General features: G+C 49.0%; 1 protein-coding gene across 9 annotated transcripts in view; it reads left to right on the plus strand.

Annotated features, from left to right (window-relative positions):
• The window catches only part of LOC119433854 (cAMP-specific 3',5'-cyclic phosphodiesterase 4C), a 595,748-nt gene extending 579,885 nt beyond the window's left edge, over window positions 1-15,863 (plus strand). For all 9 annotated transcript variants that reach the window (XM_049659160.1, XM_037701124.2, XM_037701121.2 and 6 more), the window contains 9 exons: window positions 4,645-4,746; window positions 5,290-5,345; window positions 5,530-5,642; window positions 6,163-6,253; window positions 6,766-7,133; window positions 8,033-8,294; window positions 9,114-9,391; window positions 10,516-10,698; window positions 11,218-15,863. In XM_049659160.1, the coding sequence (XP_049515117.1) occupies window positions 4,645-4,746; window positions 5,290-5,345; window positions 5,530-5,642; window positions 6,163-6,253; window positions 6,766-7,133; window positions 8,033-8,294; window positions 9,114-9,391; window positions 10,516-10,698; window positions 11,218-11,532 (1,768 nt within the window). In that variant the 3' untranslated portion in view covers window positions 11,533-15,863. The remainder of the gene's footprint in view (window positions 1-4,644; window positions 4,747-5,289; window positions 5,346-5,529; window positions 5,643-6,162; window positions 6,254-6,765; window positions 7,134-8,032; window positions 8,295-9,113; window positions 9,392-10,515; window positions 10,699-11,217) is intronic.
• The last annotated feature ends 454 nt before the right edge of the window (window positions 15,864-16,317 follow it).

Genomic DNA, 16,317 nt, shown 5'->3' on the forward strand with positions numbered 1-16,317 from the left:
AAATATTAAAGCAAATGTTATCCAAACGAAACGTTAATGACGCGAATGCCGTACGTTAAGTAAATGTAAAGGTAATTATTTGCGGTGTGACGATTCGCAACTAGATATGCCACTATGAACAGTCGCTCGCCCACGGAATACACGTTTGTGTTACGTACGACCAGTTCCTTTGAAAGGGATCATTTCGTGCATTTCTACGAAGGCCTCCTTTTGTTCGTGTACAGATGGTGCGCACGCCGAACGACATTTCCTTTCATATTAAAGAACTATCGTGAACTGAAAACCCTGCTCGCATAGTGTGCGCTCTATGCTTTCGGAGTCTTGAAGCTGCGTTCCGTATTTAGGCGAAGGCTGCAGCCGTACAAAACCCGCCGCCTCCATTGTAACGCACGATCTACTAGAACTCTTTCGGCAGCTTGTTTATTGCGTCTCTCCCATTTTTGTCACGTCAGCACCTAGCAGTTGCGTTACTTGCACATATTGCGTCGACTATACTTGACCCGTCTGGGCAGCGTTACCTTATTTAAGTCTTCGAAGCGTACGAATCCTCGCGTTCATTTTGGTCATGGGTATCAGCAGAAGTACACCACTTCACCTTTCCCGCCGCTATCACGCTTTGCCGCAAGCTGTTCGCGAAGATATTGAAGGCGGCGCCTTTCGTTAAGACTTTGTTTTGCTCCCAGACCCCATTCGTTTTCGCCAGAACGTCTTAGCGTAGTCCGATCTGTAGGGAAACACGCGCATTGACGAGGCAATTTTCGAAGCAGCTCCCGATGCACTCGTATGTATTGACTCTGAAAAGTTACCCTGCGAACCCAGCGAGAACGTATATTAAAAGCGGGTCAGCGGACCGCGAGCTATCTACGGTATGGAAAGTATACGTAAAGTGCTTTGAAGTACGCCCCGCGGCATGACTCAAAGTGTTTATTCTTTCGTCCACTTCTTTCCTGCTGTTCATTCCTTTCCTTTTCACTTCTCTCATTCTTTCATTCGTTCATTCCTTCCCTGCTTCTTTCCTAGCCTTTGTTTATTGCTTGATTGTCTCATCCATTCCCTTCTCACTTCACTTTTTCATTTCCTCGCTGCTTCCATCTTAATTTTGCTTGTTTTCTTCCTTTCATCCTTACCGCCTTTCTTTCATATTTTCCTTCATTAGCTTGCTTTTTTCATTCCCTCTTTACTTCCTTTCTTTGTTCGTTCCTTCCTTAATTCTCTCTTTCCACTTTTCGCCGCTTGGTTTATTCTTTCCCGCCCATCCTTGCTTCGTTCATTACCTCCATACTTTTCTCCTGTCATCCTTTCCGTGCTTGCGTCCTTAGCTCCTGTCCTTTCTCCACATGTTCATGCCTGTCACCTTTTTTTCTTTTCTTGATTCCTTATTTCCTTCGACTATACAGGGTGGTTAAGCGAACACTTTTAGCAATTTTTTAAAGGCTGCCTGTGGCAGATGGCACAATTCTAGTTCATGAGCTGGTCTAATCGAAGAGGCGGACATTACTTTAATAAACTAAAAACGCATGAACAAAAATGGACTATTCTCAGGATGACAGCAGTTTCGATATATTAATTCCCGAATTTTGCGGAGAAATGCATTGGCGTTCCAGTTACTTTCTTAACAAAACGTTGTTTTATGCATTGAAGCACAGAAGTAACTGGAACGCTAATGCGTTTCTCTGCAAAGTTCGGGAATTAATGTCTCGGAACGGTTGTCATCCTGATAATTCGTTCCAAGTAGATCCGCCTGGCGAACTCCATGGCTAGAATTTGTTAATTGCAATATGGGCCGTAAGGTAATTAGTTATAAACTTAATTAGGGAATATTTGATAATTAGTCGATTATGCATTTCAATTTCTTGTGCACGTAATGTCCGCCCCTTCGAGTAGACCAACTCATGAACTAGAACTGTGCTACCTGTCACAGGCAACCTCTAAAAAGTTTTCGAAGGTGTTCGCTGACACTCCCGATATATGCCCTTTATATGCATTTTTTCCCCCCCCTTAGCTGAGTTCTTTCCTGGCCCCGCAGCTCGTTTGCTTCTGCACACCGTTTATCCTGCACATCTTCACTGGTTTAGTCTGGCGAATTCACGCTTTCCTAACACGCGAGTGAAGTATATATTTAAGGAGAGGAACCTGGAAAGCGCCTGAAGTGGGCCTGGGAGAGGCGAGACTGACGAGCTGTAGTGATGTCGCGGCGTTGTCGTCGGGCGCCCGCGGCACACTTATAAAAGCGTTTCGCAATGCACTCTCCGCGGCCTACTGCGCATGCGCGCTGCGGTCTCCACCGGTCGCGTACTCGCTGGCGGGTTCATTAAGTCCCTAAAAAAAAAAAAAAAAAAGATTCCCGAGGAAGGCAATAAAAAAAATTAAAAGGAACTGGCAGCGTGGTTTGAGGCCTTCAGTTCTGTACGTACCACCACTCTAACGCGCCTCGCCATCTACCGTCATTTCGTCTAACCCTTAAGCCACGCGAGAATCTTGTTCCATCTTATTCCTCGACAACTTCACGCTTCGCTCGCGAACAAGCACAGTGCCCCACGGAGTCGGCCATAATCGGTCTCTTGGTCGGTTTCTTTCTTTTCTCTCTCTCTCTCTCTCTCTCTTTCTTTCTTTCTTGCCTTTTTTTTTCTCTCTCTAGAATAGGATCAGCAGCTCAGCGGTTTGGTGCCAAGTATAGTAGAGGCTTGACGCCGCGCTGCTATAAGCGAAGCCGACACAGAGCAAGACCCGGTTGTACATCAACCGGCGGGTCTTCTTCGGATCTCGACCCCCCCCCCCCCCCCCTTCCTCTGGGGAAATTCGTCTAAAATGCTCCTTCGGCGCCCCGAGGGCTACGTGAAGGTCGAGCGCGCGCGGGGTTCAGAACCTCCTCTCCAATGCAGCCCAAACCCCCGACCTCAGTTTCGGCGAAGTGCTCGGTGAGACAAACGAGCCGCGCACTGCTGAGCCATTCCGCTAACGCTTGCCGCAGCCCAGGCGTGAAAGAATGCGTTTATTGATCGCGCCTCCTCGCTGCTTGCGCCGCGTCTTTAATTCTTTCGTTTCATTGCTTATTCATCGAACGACCTCTTCATCACGAAGAGACACAAGAACGTACTATTGAGTTCGTATATCCAGCTTTGTGTAAGTTAATTACCCGCATGAATCGGTATTTACGTTGTCGCGAACTGAGGTTGCCTTGTGTACAGTTTCAGTCAAGAATTTACTGAACGTGAATAAAGGTGTGGCAGCGATTGCTACGAGTGATTATACAGTTTTTTCTGCTGCACATAGTATTCCGCTTTGGCGCTGCTGATTGTTCACGCTGCTAGAGAAAATATATTTAAAGAGATAAAAAGGGAGAAAAATTAGTCATCATCATCAGCCTATTTTTTGTCTACTGCAGGATGAAGGCCTCTCCCAGCGATCTCAAATTACCCCTGTCTTGCGTTAGCCGATTCCAACTTCTGCCTGCAAATTTCCTAATTTCGTCACCTCACCTAAATTTCTGCCAATCTCGACTGCGCTTCCCTCGCCTTGCCGCCCATTGTGTAACTCTAATGGTCCACCTTCCCTACTCATTGCATGGCTCGTCCAGCTCCATTTCTATTTCTCTTAATGTCAACTAGAATATCGGCTATCCCCATTTGCTCTCTGATCCACACCGTTCTCTTCCTGTCTTTTAACTTTACGCGTAACATTTCTCGTTCAGTCGCTCTTTGCGCTGTCCTTAACTTGTTCTCGAGCTTCTTTGTTAACTTCCAAGTGTCTGCCCTTTAAGTAGCGAAACAGAAATCGCTGCACAGAATTGTGAGGCGGCTTCACACTTCACTATCATAGCCTATCTGGCAGGCCCGAAGACTGCAGAAAGCGAACTAGCGTTCTGGGTTTCTTTAGCGCACGCGTCCGTTGTGACCAATGTCCTGTAGTATCTTCCGCTGTGACAGTGGCCGGCTGTCCAGTGTCTCCGGCACGATATGTCCAGATGCTTTCTATGAACAATATGTAAACTTTTTGTATGTGATTTTCTTGGGACTTTAAGTACATAGAATTTATATAAAATACGTAAATATTTTCTTTACAGAGTTTATGTAGACCACCGCAATAAATTTATTTAATGACGGCTTCGTCGGAGTCTGTCGACTCGTCTTTGCTGCCTTTAGCAGGGGTATGGTGGGAGGAAGGTCTTGCGTAACGCTGAGTGGGCTGCCTGGATTTACTGTCTTCGATGGAGCATCGCGATTGAAGGTCGTCTGCTCTTTTAGAGTTTCCCTCGTAATGTGTTCCCCCCATAGTCTGGGAAGGATGACTTATGACTGAGCGTCTAGGATGACACAATCCTTCTCCGAGCTACTGTTGTAACAAGAAATAAGATATTAAAGGGGTGTACATGGAGAAAGTCGAGCTCCAAGAAACGATTGGCTAATTGTAAGTGCCGGAGTATACAGTGTATAAGATTCGTGTTGGCTGAACGGAAGACCTTGTCCACTTTTGGGAGCGGAGCTGCTTGGGAGTGTTCTTTCAAGGTTGTGGTTTGTAGGAATGATTTAGGCGGATTCGCTAGCCCTGCCCGCAAAATTATGACGTGTCTTTCTTCAATGTCTTTTCTCTCAGATCATTCGTGAAGTAACTGAACTTTTCCTCTTTTTTTTCCGATTTGCGCAGGCATGGTGAAGACCAGATCGTGACCCCGTTTGCTCAAATATTAGCCTCACTACGTAGCGTGCTGAACAACATTAAGCATCTCACCAAGGACGTCCCACCCACGTGAGTGTTATCCTATTTGGTTGTCCTTCTTGCTGCTGTTTTATTGTACTGCGCAATAACAAATACTGGGAACCCTGTAATCTATCACTAGCGAGCGCAACTGACTTGGTCTGTGGGTGTATTGTTGCCTCACTTAATTATAGAAACACGTGGAAATATGTACTTTATGACTAGGGCGTGCTGGCTCGTGGCGCGTGATTGCGCACTGTGCGTCGTTACTTGGTGAAAATGCGTTATTGAAGAAACAGTCGTAGCGCGCCGTTTCTGTGTACTTCTGCTTAAGGCGCCTTGTAGATTACTCAGATTGTTAGAAATACCTAGCGGTCTAAGGAAACTAGGAGATGCGTCGCTGGTTAAAGCAGCGACTGTTTTGAGCAACGTTAACTATCTTGTGCACTTTTAACGTTGTTCATTTTTCCAGCCACGCACCGTGTGTTAGGGATGCGAGATATCACAGGTAGATGCAGTATATTACACACTGGTTACAGAGCCTTCCTTTGATCTACGAAGTGGTTGTGCATAACTTTCGGCAATTCCTCGCAGAATGAAGGTACCATCCGGTTCACCTGGCACAAACACAAGCGGATCTTCTCTATCAGGTGATTGCACTTTGTTTACCGCTCTTTATCTGCTACATAATTTCACATTCTCAGGCAGAAGCAGTTCTTTATTTAGTGCTTGATTTCTCGTGACGCCTTCGTGTGTATTGTCTTGTCGTCCACCTCCCTTCTTAGTACAGTGCAAAGAAAACTGACTTTCTTTCGTATCATTCGCCTCTTTCAGAGGAGGAGTACAGCCAGATGGCGTCGTCCACTGTGAAAGAGCTCGAGTGGTGCCTCGAGCAGCTGGAGACGATACAGTCTCACAGATCTGTAGGAGACATGGCGTCGAGCAAAGTGAGTTCTCGTCGCCACGCTAACAGAGGGTTTTAGCGTTCCTATATAACGTATTACCATTCACAAAATGCCGGTGTTGTAGACGCCTACGGCAGCGCTGGCGGTGCATGCCACCTTGCTACGTTGATTTGAACCAGAACGCACATAAAGATTTTATTGCAGTTACAGGCAGTGTGCAACTTAGCTGTGCAGGTAAAGGTGCCTGAAGCAACATAATAAAGAACGTATATGGGCTCTTTTCTTTCCCCGTTCACTAGATCAGCAGAAAGCAACGTTTATGACGCTTCGTGGTTCAATAAACCACCACGAGATGTGGCTACCATCGCTGCTGCCCTTCATGCATCCGTTGTTTCAGTATTCCGCAAACTGTATTGTGCGTGCGATCAGGTTTTAGCTATCTGATATGCCCGGAGACGCGCGCGTGTTTTACAGAGAAAGGGACGTTCTGTTCGCACTGGGCATTATGCTTTCGTTTTGTTCTGAACCGCGTGTGTGTGCGTCTGCTCTTTCCCATCCGCAGTTCAAGCGTATGCTCAACAAGGAGTTGAGCCACTTTTCGGAGTCAAAGTCGGGGAGCCAGATATCCGAGTACATCTGCAATACATTCTTGGGTAAGTTGGCACGAACCCATTACAGCGTACGTATGCTCTTGTCGCACGCCTCACGTGCCTTCGCTTTACCACATCCTGTGAAGGCTATAAAATTTGTCACGTTTTGCCACGTTTGCCAGATTACCGCGTTTTTATCTGTTTATGAACTCCCCCAACAGCTTACTTTGTCAAGTTCCTTATCCCTTGCATTCCTGAGTAGCCCGGTCTTGACTCGCAGCTGATCTGGCATACGCCTATATTTATTCGCTCCCTGCTCTCTCTCATCATCGTCAGCCTCATAAGTGTCTCGATATTCACTTCCGCCAAGGCAGAGAATCTGGCTAGGAGGGCCTATCCGAGGCCAACATCTCTGCTTCTTCTGAAACAATTCTTTTTAAATTTCTCTCTCACCGACATGGTGTCTGAAAGCTACCGCTTTGTCCTTCTTTCGTCACCGCATTGTGTAACGCCGTTCCTGTGTACACGTGCACGTGTCTGACTGGGGCCGGGCGTTCTCTTCTGGGGGTGCGCAGACAAGGTCCAGGACCTAGACCTGCAGGTTTTGCGGCCCGAAGAATGCGGCGGCACGGTCGCCGTGACCGGCGTGGTGGGCACGCCAGTGGCTCCCGGGGTCCCTGGCAGCGGCGGCGGCGGCGGCGGCGGCGGAAAGACGCGCCAGCACCGGCCATCCGACGCCATGTCCCAGATCTCGGGCATCCGGCGCTCCTTGCACCACACCAACAGCCTCACCACGCTGCCCAAGTACGGCGTCGAGACGCCCCGCGAGCAGGAACTCGGACTCGTCCTCCAGGATCTCGACCGTTGGGGCTGCAACATCTTCAAGGTGGCTGAGTACTCGGGAGGCAAGCCGCTCACCGCCGTTACCTACACCATATTCAAGGTGAGCGCAGCATCTGTGCGTCTGCGACCGCTTGCTAGAGGATGGTTTATGCGTGGGCCAGTCAGTGCAGCCTTCTTTAAATGTTTCCGGCTGGATCTGACGTCTTGCCGCAGATAGTCGGGCCCCTGTGAAGATTTGAAGTGGTTGAGCCCCTGTGAAGTGGTCCTCACAGTGCTGAGCTTCGCAGCACCAGGCGTGCTGGAAGAGCATCGCAAATCGGGTCCTGCAACGGATTCTGTTACGCGATGAGTGTCTTCGAAAATTTTGATGGGGGCTGGCTCAAGCAACAGCAGACATTGCTTGTGCGGTACGCAAGAAGAAAATATTGCGCAACACCGCTTTATTGGTCTTAGTTGTTTTCTCTTTTCTTTAGCTCACTTGTCAGCACAAGGAAGGTGAACGCTTTGTTGGTGCGCGACTATATACTGTAATACATTATCCTGCCACGTTTAAGTTTGGGAAAGCGCATAGAGAACTCGTAAAAGAAAAGGAGGTCTCGCGCATTTTCGCAGGCACTCAACTATAGCTAGCTTCTGCAGGCGCTATGTCGTGAATATGCGACGTCTGTCAACGCTAGTCAGGATAACAAGCCTGGTTTGATGTAATGTAACTGTGTCTACAGATAACTGGGAAACCAGAAGGTTGGATGGAGGGGGTATGAACCACTTCCTGTATTGCTGCCATCATGTATAAAGCTTTCGTGTATTTGTTTTGCAAGGCAAAGTGCTCGCCAAACAAAATATTGTCCTTGTCTAAACTGAGTAAAATTAAGATAATAAACTACGCAGTCAGAGCTGCTGCTCCCACAAAAATACGAGATTCTTTCATGGGCGACAGTTCCCGCCGTGCATATGATTCGCTAATCGTCACGCGTCGCTTGAAAACGGTCTTTCTTTCAGGATCGTGACCTGCTCAAGACGTTCGACATTTCGTCCAAAAAATTCCTGACCTTCCTGATGACGCTGGAAGACCACTACCTGAAGGTTCCGTACCACAACAGCAGTCATGCGGCGGACGTCACGCAGTCTGTCCACGTGCTGCTGCTGTCGCCCGCGCTCGACACCGTGTTCACAGACCTCGAGACTCTAGCGGCGCTCTTTGCCGGAGCCATCCACGATGTCGACCACCCGGGCGTCACCAACCAGTACCTCATCAACACCAGTGAGTTGTGCAATCCGTTAAACTTACTGCTTGCCGCGTGGACAATGATCCTCTCACATTTCTTTTATATTGATATCATACAATTTCATCATTACAACTGTAGTGAAAAAAAAAAAAGATTCAGAATCCCACCGCTCCTAAAGTAAGTTTTTTGACAGCTCGCAATGTATGTCCTCTCTGTGAACTAGAAGCAATAACGCATCTCTCGGTGTACAGCGTTAAACATTTGCGGGCCTCCCGCAGGTGACGCAAATGCCTGCAGTCTTCCGAAACTTGGGTCAATGTTACAGGTCTGGGAATATGAACCCTATGAGATTAAATAATCTAAAAGTTCGTACTATCTAAACAGTCTAGGAATAAGAGAATGAAGCCATTTGGGCCAATCTTTTCTACACCATGTCTTCATACCATAGCACGCTATCGCGACCTCTTGAAACAAAATAAAATGAACTTAATTTGTCTTCCAAAAACATTCCATAGCAGTAAGAGGCAAGTTGCCTAGAACAGCGATGTGACTAGTCCTAATCACCATGACAAATTGTGCTCTTGATAAGTTTTGAGGGCTTCTGTGGAAATGTCAGGACCTGACTTGTAATATCGGCGGTGAGAGCTTTTGGCGAAACCATCACATGTTGCCTGTCATGAAATAATGAAATACCTCTAGCGTGAGTGACCGTTAACAGGATTTGTGACAGAAAGGTGACTTATAGAGACGGTGGTATGTACTCGTATGATTGCTACGTAAGACTGGACTTCTAATTGTTTTGATGATGCTCACGAAAATTTGTTTGCGTTTTTTCCCCTCCCTTTGAACACCAGGTTCTGAGCTTGCCATTATGTACAACGACGAGTCGGTGCTGGAGAACCACTCTCTGGCCGTCTCGTTCAAGCTGCTCCAGGACGAGACGTGCAACATCTTCGAGAACCTCACGAAAAAACAACGGCTCACGCTGCGGAAGATGGTCATCGACATGGTCCTCGCCACAGACATGTCCAAACACATGAGCCTGCTCGCCGATCTCAAGACCATGGTTGAGACCAAGAAGGTCGCCGGCTCTGGGGTTCTCCTTCTCGATAACTACACCGAAAGGATACAGGTGAAGAACCCATCCAGCCATCTCTTGTACCTCGCAGTCAACTTCATTTCCGAAAAAAAAAAAAAGAGTGCCCGGTTCACCTTTTCACTGTTCCCATGCCTCGTGATTCATAACGGTGTGATGTAAAGTGTACTTCATCTAGGCTAAATGTAAAATCGGCCGTTGCTGTGCGTGCCATCTATGACTGCTCAATTGTGCGCACGCACTCCTGGGATTAAAGAGTCATTAGCAACATTACTTCTCCAGTATATTTGTACATTGAAGATGTTATTGATGCGGAAGCGTCATACGCCCCATTGAGCGAAAAGGCCGGCGTCTGTCGTCTGTAGCAGCGAAACGGCACGTAAATTCCCATTGGCTGTGGCGCCACGTCACGAGTGCGCCTCGATGAAGCAGTGCGGGCAAAAGGGTGCACCTGCTGTCGTGACAGCGTGCCAAATGTTGCGTGAGATCAGAGGGCACCGCCGCGACGCAACGCCGCCCTCGCTCTCGGAAGCCGGCGCACGCTTCGTACCTCTCTTTCACCTCCACTGGGCTTAGCTGCTGCCGGCCTTGGTGGCCCCTGCTGCTTCCACGCATGTCACCGAAGCGCAAGATGTCGGTGGCACGCGGCACCGTTGGCGCCGCAGGCTGCTGCTGCTTGCTGGCTCGGGCAGCAAGTACCGCTATGATACATTACTGACAGCGTAAATCGCGGACCGCTCAGCGGCGTTCAATTGGATATTGATGCTTTTGCATTCACAACTCATAAGAAGTGCTTAGGTGTCGTCGGATATTTTTTGCTGTCAGGACTCAATTTCTGAGAATGACGTTCCACTCTTTGGTTGCGCTGTTTACGCGTGCATGACATGGTTATTAAGGTGCGTTCGTACCCACTGATTGCCAACTTCGCCAACATTGCAGAATCGACAAAGAGTGCAAGTTGCTGCGGAAATTTCTGCGGAATAGTCAGTCAGTGCGTGGTTTCGATGAAAGAGAGTGCCACATTGTCAGAGCGGTGCTTACGCGACCCGAGAAAACCGCTGCGTGAGCGTTGCTTTAGACATTGCGCTGCACTGTATGTCTCTGGACACGGGTGTGCCACCAACTGAAGCCCTAAAATGCCTACTGTGTGTGCCGTCCAGGTGTTGCAGAACATGATTCACTGCGCCGACCTGAGCAACCCGACCAAGCCGCTTGAGCTGTACAGGACGTGGGTGGACTTGGTCATGTCCGAGTTCTTCATGCAAGGTGACAAGGAGCGCGCCGAGAACCTCGACATCAGTCCCATGTGCGACCGGCATACGGCCACCATCGAGAAAACACAGGTGCGCACTCGGCCACGTATGCGGTGCTAAGTTCACCGAATAGGTATGTGTAATAGCAGCTGAATCGTTTGGACACCCGGGTACCTAATAAAAATTGTGCCCGATAAGTTTGCTTGAGGCACCTGCAGGCTGGTTGAAAAATGAGACAGCTCAGCTTGACTAGTCTTCCTCTCTCTCTTCTCCCGTCTCGCGTATGCTGTTTCCTAATATTTCTTGTAACAGCAGCCAGAATGCGATGTTAAACACATTTTAAACCTGGAGGAGAAGCCTCGAAATTGAGGCGTGTGCAGTATGACAAAGGTAGTTCGAAGCATTCCTCTACCACTAATACGCGTACGCGTCCGGGAGTTCAGTTACTCTTGACAGTTTTTCTCACGCTGCCGCTGGTGTTGGTGCTGTTGCAGAATTCTAAATTAGCCGGGCGTGCTTGGCTTCTATTGTTGGTGGCACGGGGTTTCACCAAAAGCAGGGAATACTGCATGGTACGTTTTTCTTACTCGATTTGCATCCTTCTCGCAGGTGGGCTTCATCGACTACATCGCGCACCCGCTCTGGGAGACCTGGGCCGACCTGGTGCACCCGGATGCCCAGGAGATCCTGGACCGGCTGGAGGAGAACCGCGACTGGTACCAGAACATGATCCCCATCAGCCCGACGTCCAGCGTGCCCGATATCGCACCCGGCGACGGCAGCGGCGGTGACGAAGAAGGTGCCGCCGACGACGATGCCAAGGGCGGTTCCGCGGACAAGATCAAGTTCCAGATCACCATCGAGGAGCCCGAGGACGACGACAACTGCATCCGCGAGGAGAGTCCCACGTCGTCGGACGGCTAGCAGCCGGCGACTCCTGCACCTCAAGACGCCCGCACGACGGCGTGCTCTGGACTTCTACTGGATCGCCCCCCGCTTCCGCCACAGCCGACGTCTCCGTCGCCAATGACGGCGACGAAGCCGACGGCTACGACGAAGAATGCGTCGGCAGCAGGGCGAGCCGCAGCGAGCTTGCTAGGCCGGTTCCGGGCCTGCTGCGTCGCCACCCTTAACTTATTGAGTCGCTGGTGCGGCGGCGCCCGAAGGCGCAGGACTTCGACCGAGGGCGTCGCGTCGGACCGCGACCTCGCCACCTCATCTCTGCTGCTTAACTGCGGCCCTGACTCTTAGAAAGGGACAGAAAAAAAAGTCCGCCGCCTCCCCGCCCTTTCGCACGTTCTCGCCATCCCCCCCACCGGGGGTCCCCGTTACTCGGAGTCGTCGTACGCATATAAGTACGCAGTGCTCTCCTCGGAGGCGACGACTTCGAGAGCGGCGTGTTTGTGTGACTGTGTGTGTACCGAGCCGTGTGTGTGGTGCGTCGCTGCCGTGGCAAACAGAGCCCTGCTGAAGCCGTGACTTACGGAACCGCGCCGCAACGTGGTTCTTGTGTGCACCGTCTCGGACGCTGCAGCTGTCGCTCTGTGCCGTCAGGTCTGTTGCCCGCTCGCATTTCACTGTTCCGTGCACCTTTGATGAGCAAGCAAGCACGAACGCTGGATCTCAGTGTACCATGCGAACCAAATACAAGGCGGGTGGGACCTTAAGGCGTGAGCATCTGTATACAAGCCAAGTGTGCCGCCGTTGCCGTCCGAACATGCTTTTTTTGTCCCCTCTGGCTTTCTCTCTTTCCGGCGATGGATTTGAAGCCCTCGTCTTGTCAAACAGCGCCTGATCTTCTAGCTTCTCCTTGTGCTCGCTTCTATTCTCTTCTTCCTCCGCACACGCGAATTGCCGTTCGTGTGAGCGCCCCCTATCGCGAGCATGCGAAAAGCAGTGCATCTAGTCAACAAACAGCAACAACAGCGCCCCCTGGACTTGGCATCGCACACGTTGTCTATGCCGCGCCCACTGTGAACACGACACCTTACTTTTGTGTGTGTATGTGTGTGTGTGTGTGTATGAAAGCCCCACCAACAGTATGACGGACATGCAGAAAAGAGGACACGGCGACGCTCTTTCGACTAGCCGAGTTTTTATTCGCCCCGCACGGTGGCTCTCGGCAGTTGTCGTGATGCAGTGTCCGCAACGCGTGGAGCCGCCGTGACGTGGACGCGGTGATGAACTGAGTGCGGACCTATGTCGCACGAACACACACACGTAAGGATGCACACACGAGCTCCGGGACTCGACCGTGGAACGTTGTGTCTCATCTTTCACTCTATCCCTGCAGCGGGGGAGAACGGTAGGGAGGCGAGGTCGGTAGTCGGGTCGTTCAGCGGTTACATATACTTAATACTCGCGGCTGCTCTTAGAAACCAAGGCAGCTGAAAAAGATAAACACATATACATACGCGGACTCCGCCCCATGTCGCGGACGACAAGAGGTGACGCGCGTGTTTGTGTGTGTGTGTCGTTGTACGTCACCGCCGCCGCTGTATTTAACCTCGACGAGTGCGAGCAATACATTGTACGTGCGCATAAGCGGCAAGACAGACGGGACACTCGCTTCTGACTTCTAGTTATAGAAGGGTTATACGGACACACACTCATACGAAAGGACACTGGGTTGTTGAAATGATGCATTTTTGGAGAGAGTGTGATGAGGCAGAGATAGTGTGTAAGTACGACGACGCGTTAGAACGGAGGAAGGAAAGAAAAATGAGGGGAAAATGATAGTGACATATTTCATTCTTTCCAGCAAACCAACTCGCCCCACCCAGACTCGTGGAACACTCGTTGTGTGAAGTTTTCACTCCATAGATACACGCTATCTCCTCTTTGCTTGTTATGTGCGGAGAGCGTGTGGACAAGTCTTGTGCGAGAGATGTAGAAAACGACGCGTTGCAGATCACTTATATATATAGAAGAAAAAACAAAACTGTTGACAAGTGGGTGGGGAAATTTTACTCGTTGTAACCGGGGCTGAATTCATTACCTGGAATGGCTTTTACTGTTTTCGTTTCGTCGCCGACGCTCTCTTACAGAAAGCGTTCGCGGTGGGACGTCTTTATTAACTTGACGAATTAACCGACTACTCCGTCATCATAACCGGTATCGTTATACGTGTGTATAAGTGCTCTGCACTGCAAAAACTAAACAAGGTTCATAGAAGGAGGCGGGTGTGGAGAAAAAAAAAGTACGAGAGTGTATGCAATTATGCACTTTCCTCCTAAAGGTTGTGGTTAGACTCTTCTTTAGGAATCGTAGGGAAGCTGCTTTGTTTGTTACCTTTTTTTGCTGAGTGTTAAAGGCAAGGCTATGAGTTGGAGCCTCAGGATCCATGTGCACATTGTTGTATAGGAGAGCATCACGATGCCCGTTAGTAAACAGAAATAAGCTAAGAGTTGTGTTTGACGCTTATGTTTTACTCTCTTTTGTCTTTTTTTTTCCCGATACAAGACGTCTGTTTCGGGCTTCGAGTTCAAATGTGAAGACACATGCAGAAGCACGCGTTAGTCATTGAGGAAAACCCTTGTTTAGATCTCCCGTGTCGTCTCAGCAATTTCTGCACCGTGAATGAAAGTAGAAAAAAAAACGAAACTCGGCATTACGAATTTCGCTGTTGCAGATATTACAAGGTATTATCGTAAATGGTGTATGTTAATGCCAACGCGGAGCGACATGCGCTGAAGGGTGCAATATTTCGCGCCGATGAGAGGAAGTTCGTCATACTGTACAGTCTGCGATCCGGCTACTTTTTCGGCAACTTGTATCGGAGCTTTGGAAGGGATCTTCACTTATTCTCTAATACAGTCAACTCTGGCATAACGTGCATGCGACATCGTTGCCTATTACCTACGTTCCACGGCGTAGTCGGGTGTCGCATCGCTATCGCTGACATCCTGTGATATTCGCCATTACAAAGCGCAGCTGTTACTCGGCATTACGTTGTTAAGGAACAACGTAGCTGAGGACATTTTTGCCAGGATGTCAGCGTGGAACTGTTGCATGCCGCAGTGGCAATTTCGAAGTGTTATTTGGTCGTGCTCAGCTTCGCAACATGTCACAGGCGCTACAACTCATTGCTACGTTTGGCTACGACATTGAACGGGTAACAGATAGTGTGCATACCTGAAGGTTAAAATGGTGGTGTGATTGTCCGAACACCAAATATACTCTCGCATCCATGGAGGAAGGAAAATATAGGAGGGAGCATACCGCAACGCGATTGTCGCCGACTGTGGTGGCCCAACACGTGATGAAAACATCACAGCACGGAGGAAACGTCAGAGCGCGCGGTAGGTTTTAGTACTCCCGGTGGTTTCTTTTTTTTTTTCGTTACCCATTCGAAACCATCAGAAACTCTTGAAATAAACAAACACAAAAACAAAGAAAAAAAAACAAAACAAGGGAAAATCTTGTCGCTTCCTGCATGTGTGCAGCTGTCGGCCAAGCGCGCACCGAATAAAAACTACCAGTAACCAAACATCTCGGCAAATCTCGGATTCTCCCTAATCTCGACGCAAGATGTCACGTGTTGGGCCACCACTGCTGGCTACACGAAGCGTTCGCTTGCCAAGGCTGGCTGCGTGACGTAATGCTCCCTCCTATATTTTTCTTCCTCCATGCTCGCATCTCGCCTTTCCTGAATGCTCCCGAAGGGAGACATTTCACTCAGGAGACATTTCATTTCAATGAAATAGCACTAAATGGAAAACGACCCTGAAAACTCTCCCCAAAGTGTCAAAACTGTAAACATTACACCCTTCAGCGCCGCACTGTTAAGGGTGCGTCGTGCGCTCCCGTTTTCGGCAGAATAATGGACGCCATGTTGCTCGGTTACAACCAGCCCTTCTTCACAGTCCCATTCAGGTTTTTATTGCCTTTTGCTAATCATCTTTTAGTGTGTGTTAGTATGTCACATGTACTAACAACAGCAATGCCTCTCCACCCTTTGTTATTAATACTTTGCAAGTTTCCGTTGTATGTGAACTAGTCTTCTCCGACTGACTAAAAGAAAGTGCTAAAAACAATTTCAAAAAAGTTACGAAATGTCTTGCGGTGTGCGTGGAACGCATGCGCAGGTCGTCGGCCAATCCCGATTTTTTCTGCCGAGCACGCATTTTGACCTTGCCCCCTCCACATTACTAAACCTCCCCTGTACACCCGATGGATGTTGGCTTTCCGGGTGAGTTCCTAGAATTAGCATTATGATCACACTGTCTTAATAAAAACAAATGGAAGAAACCTGCCTTGGCCTCGTCTTCCTTGAACCCGCGGTTCCCTCAACGTCATCGCTCCCTTGTAAAAGTCGAGCGTGAGTGTAATGTAAAAAATTAAGCTGGTCACTGACCATAGCCAAACAAAATAACGTCTCGAGAACTGTACGGATCCCTTGTTAATCTAAAATATGAACAAGGGATCCAAAATGTCATTTTGTTTTGACTGTGCGTGGTTATTGCGACTTGCTTCATTCTTAACAATAATTTTATCTGACCAGATGGTATTCCGTCTAACTCACGACTATGTCACCCTCCGCCACGAGTATGGACAATAAAAAATTATGCTGGGTTAGTTAGTTCATAATGCTTACGAAAGGATACTGCGCAATACAGACGGATTTTCAGTTTCGGACAGACTTCGGGAGATCAATATTCTGGGAAGAAGCAAAGATTCGACTTCCACAGCTGATGCGTTTTATGCCGC

Source organism: Dermacentor silvarum, chromosome 11 (assembly GCF_013339745.2).
Source record: "Dermacentor silvarum isolate Dsil-2018 chromosome 11, BIME_Dsil_1.4, whole genome shotgun sequence".
Lineage (NCBI taxonomy): Eukaryota > Metazoa > Arthropoda > Arachnida > Ixodida > Ixodidae > Dermacentor > Dermacentor silvarum.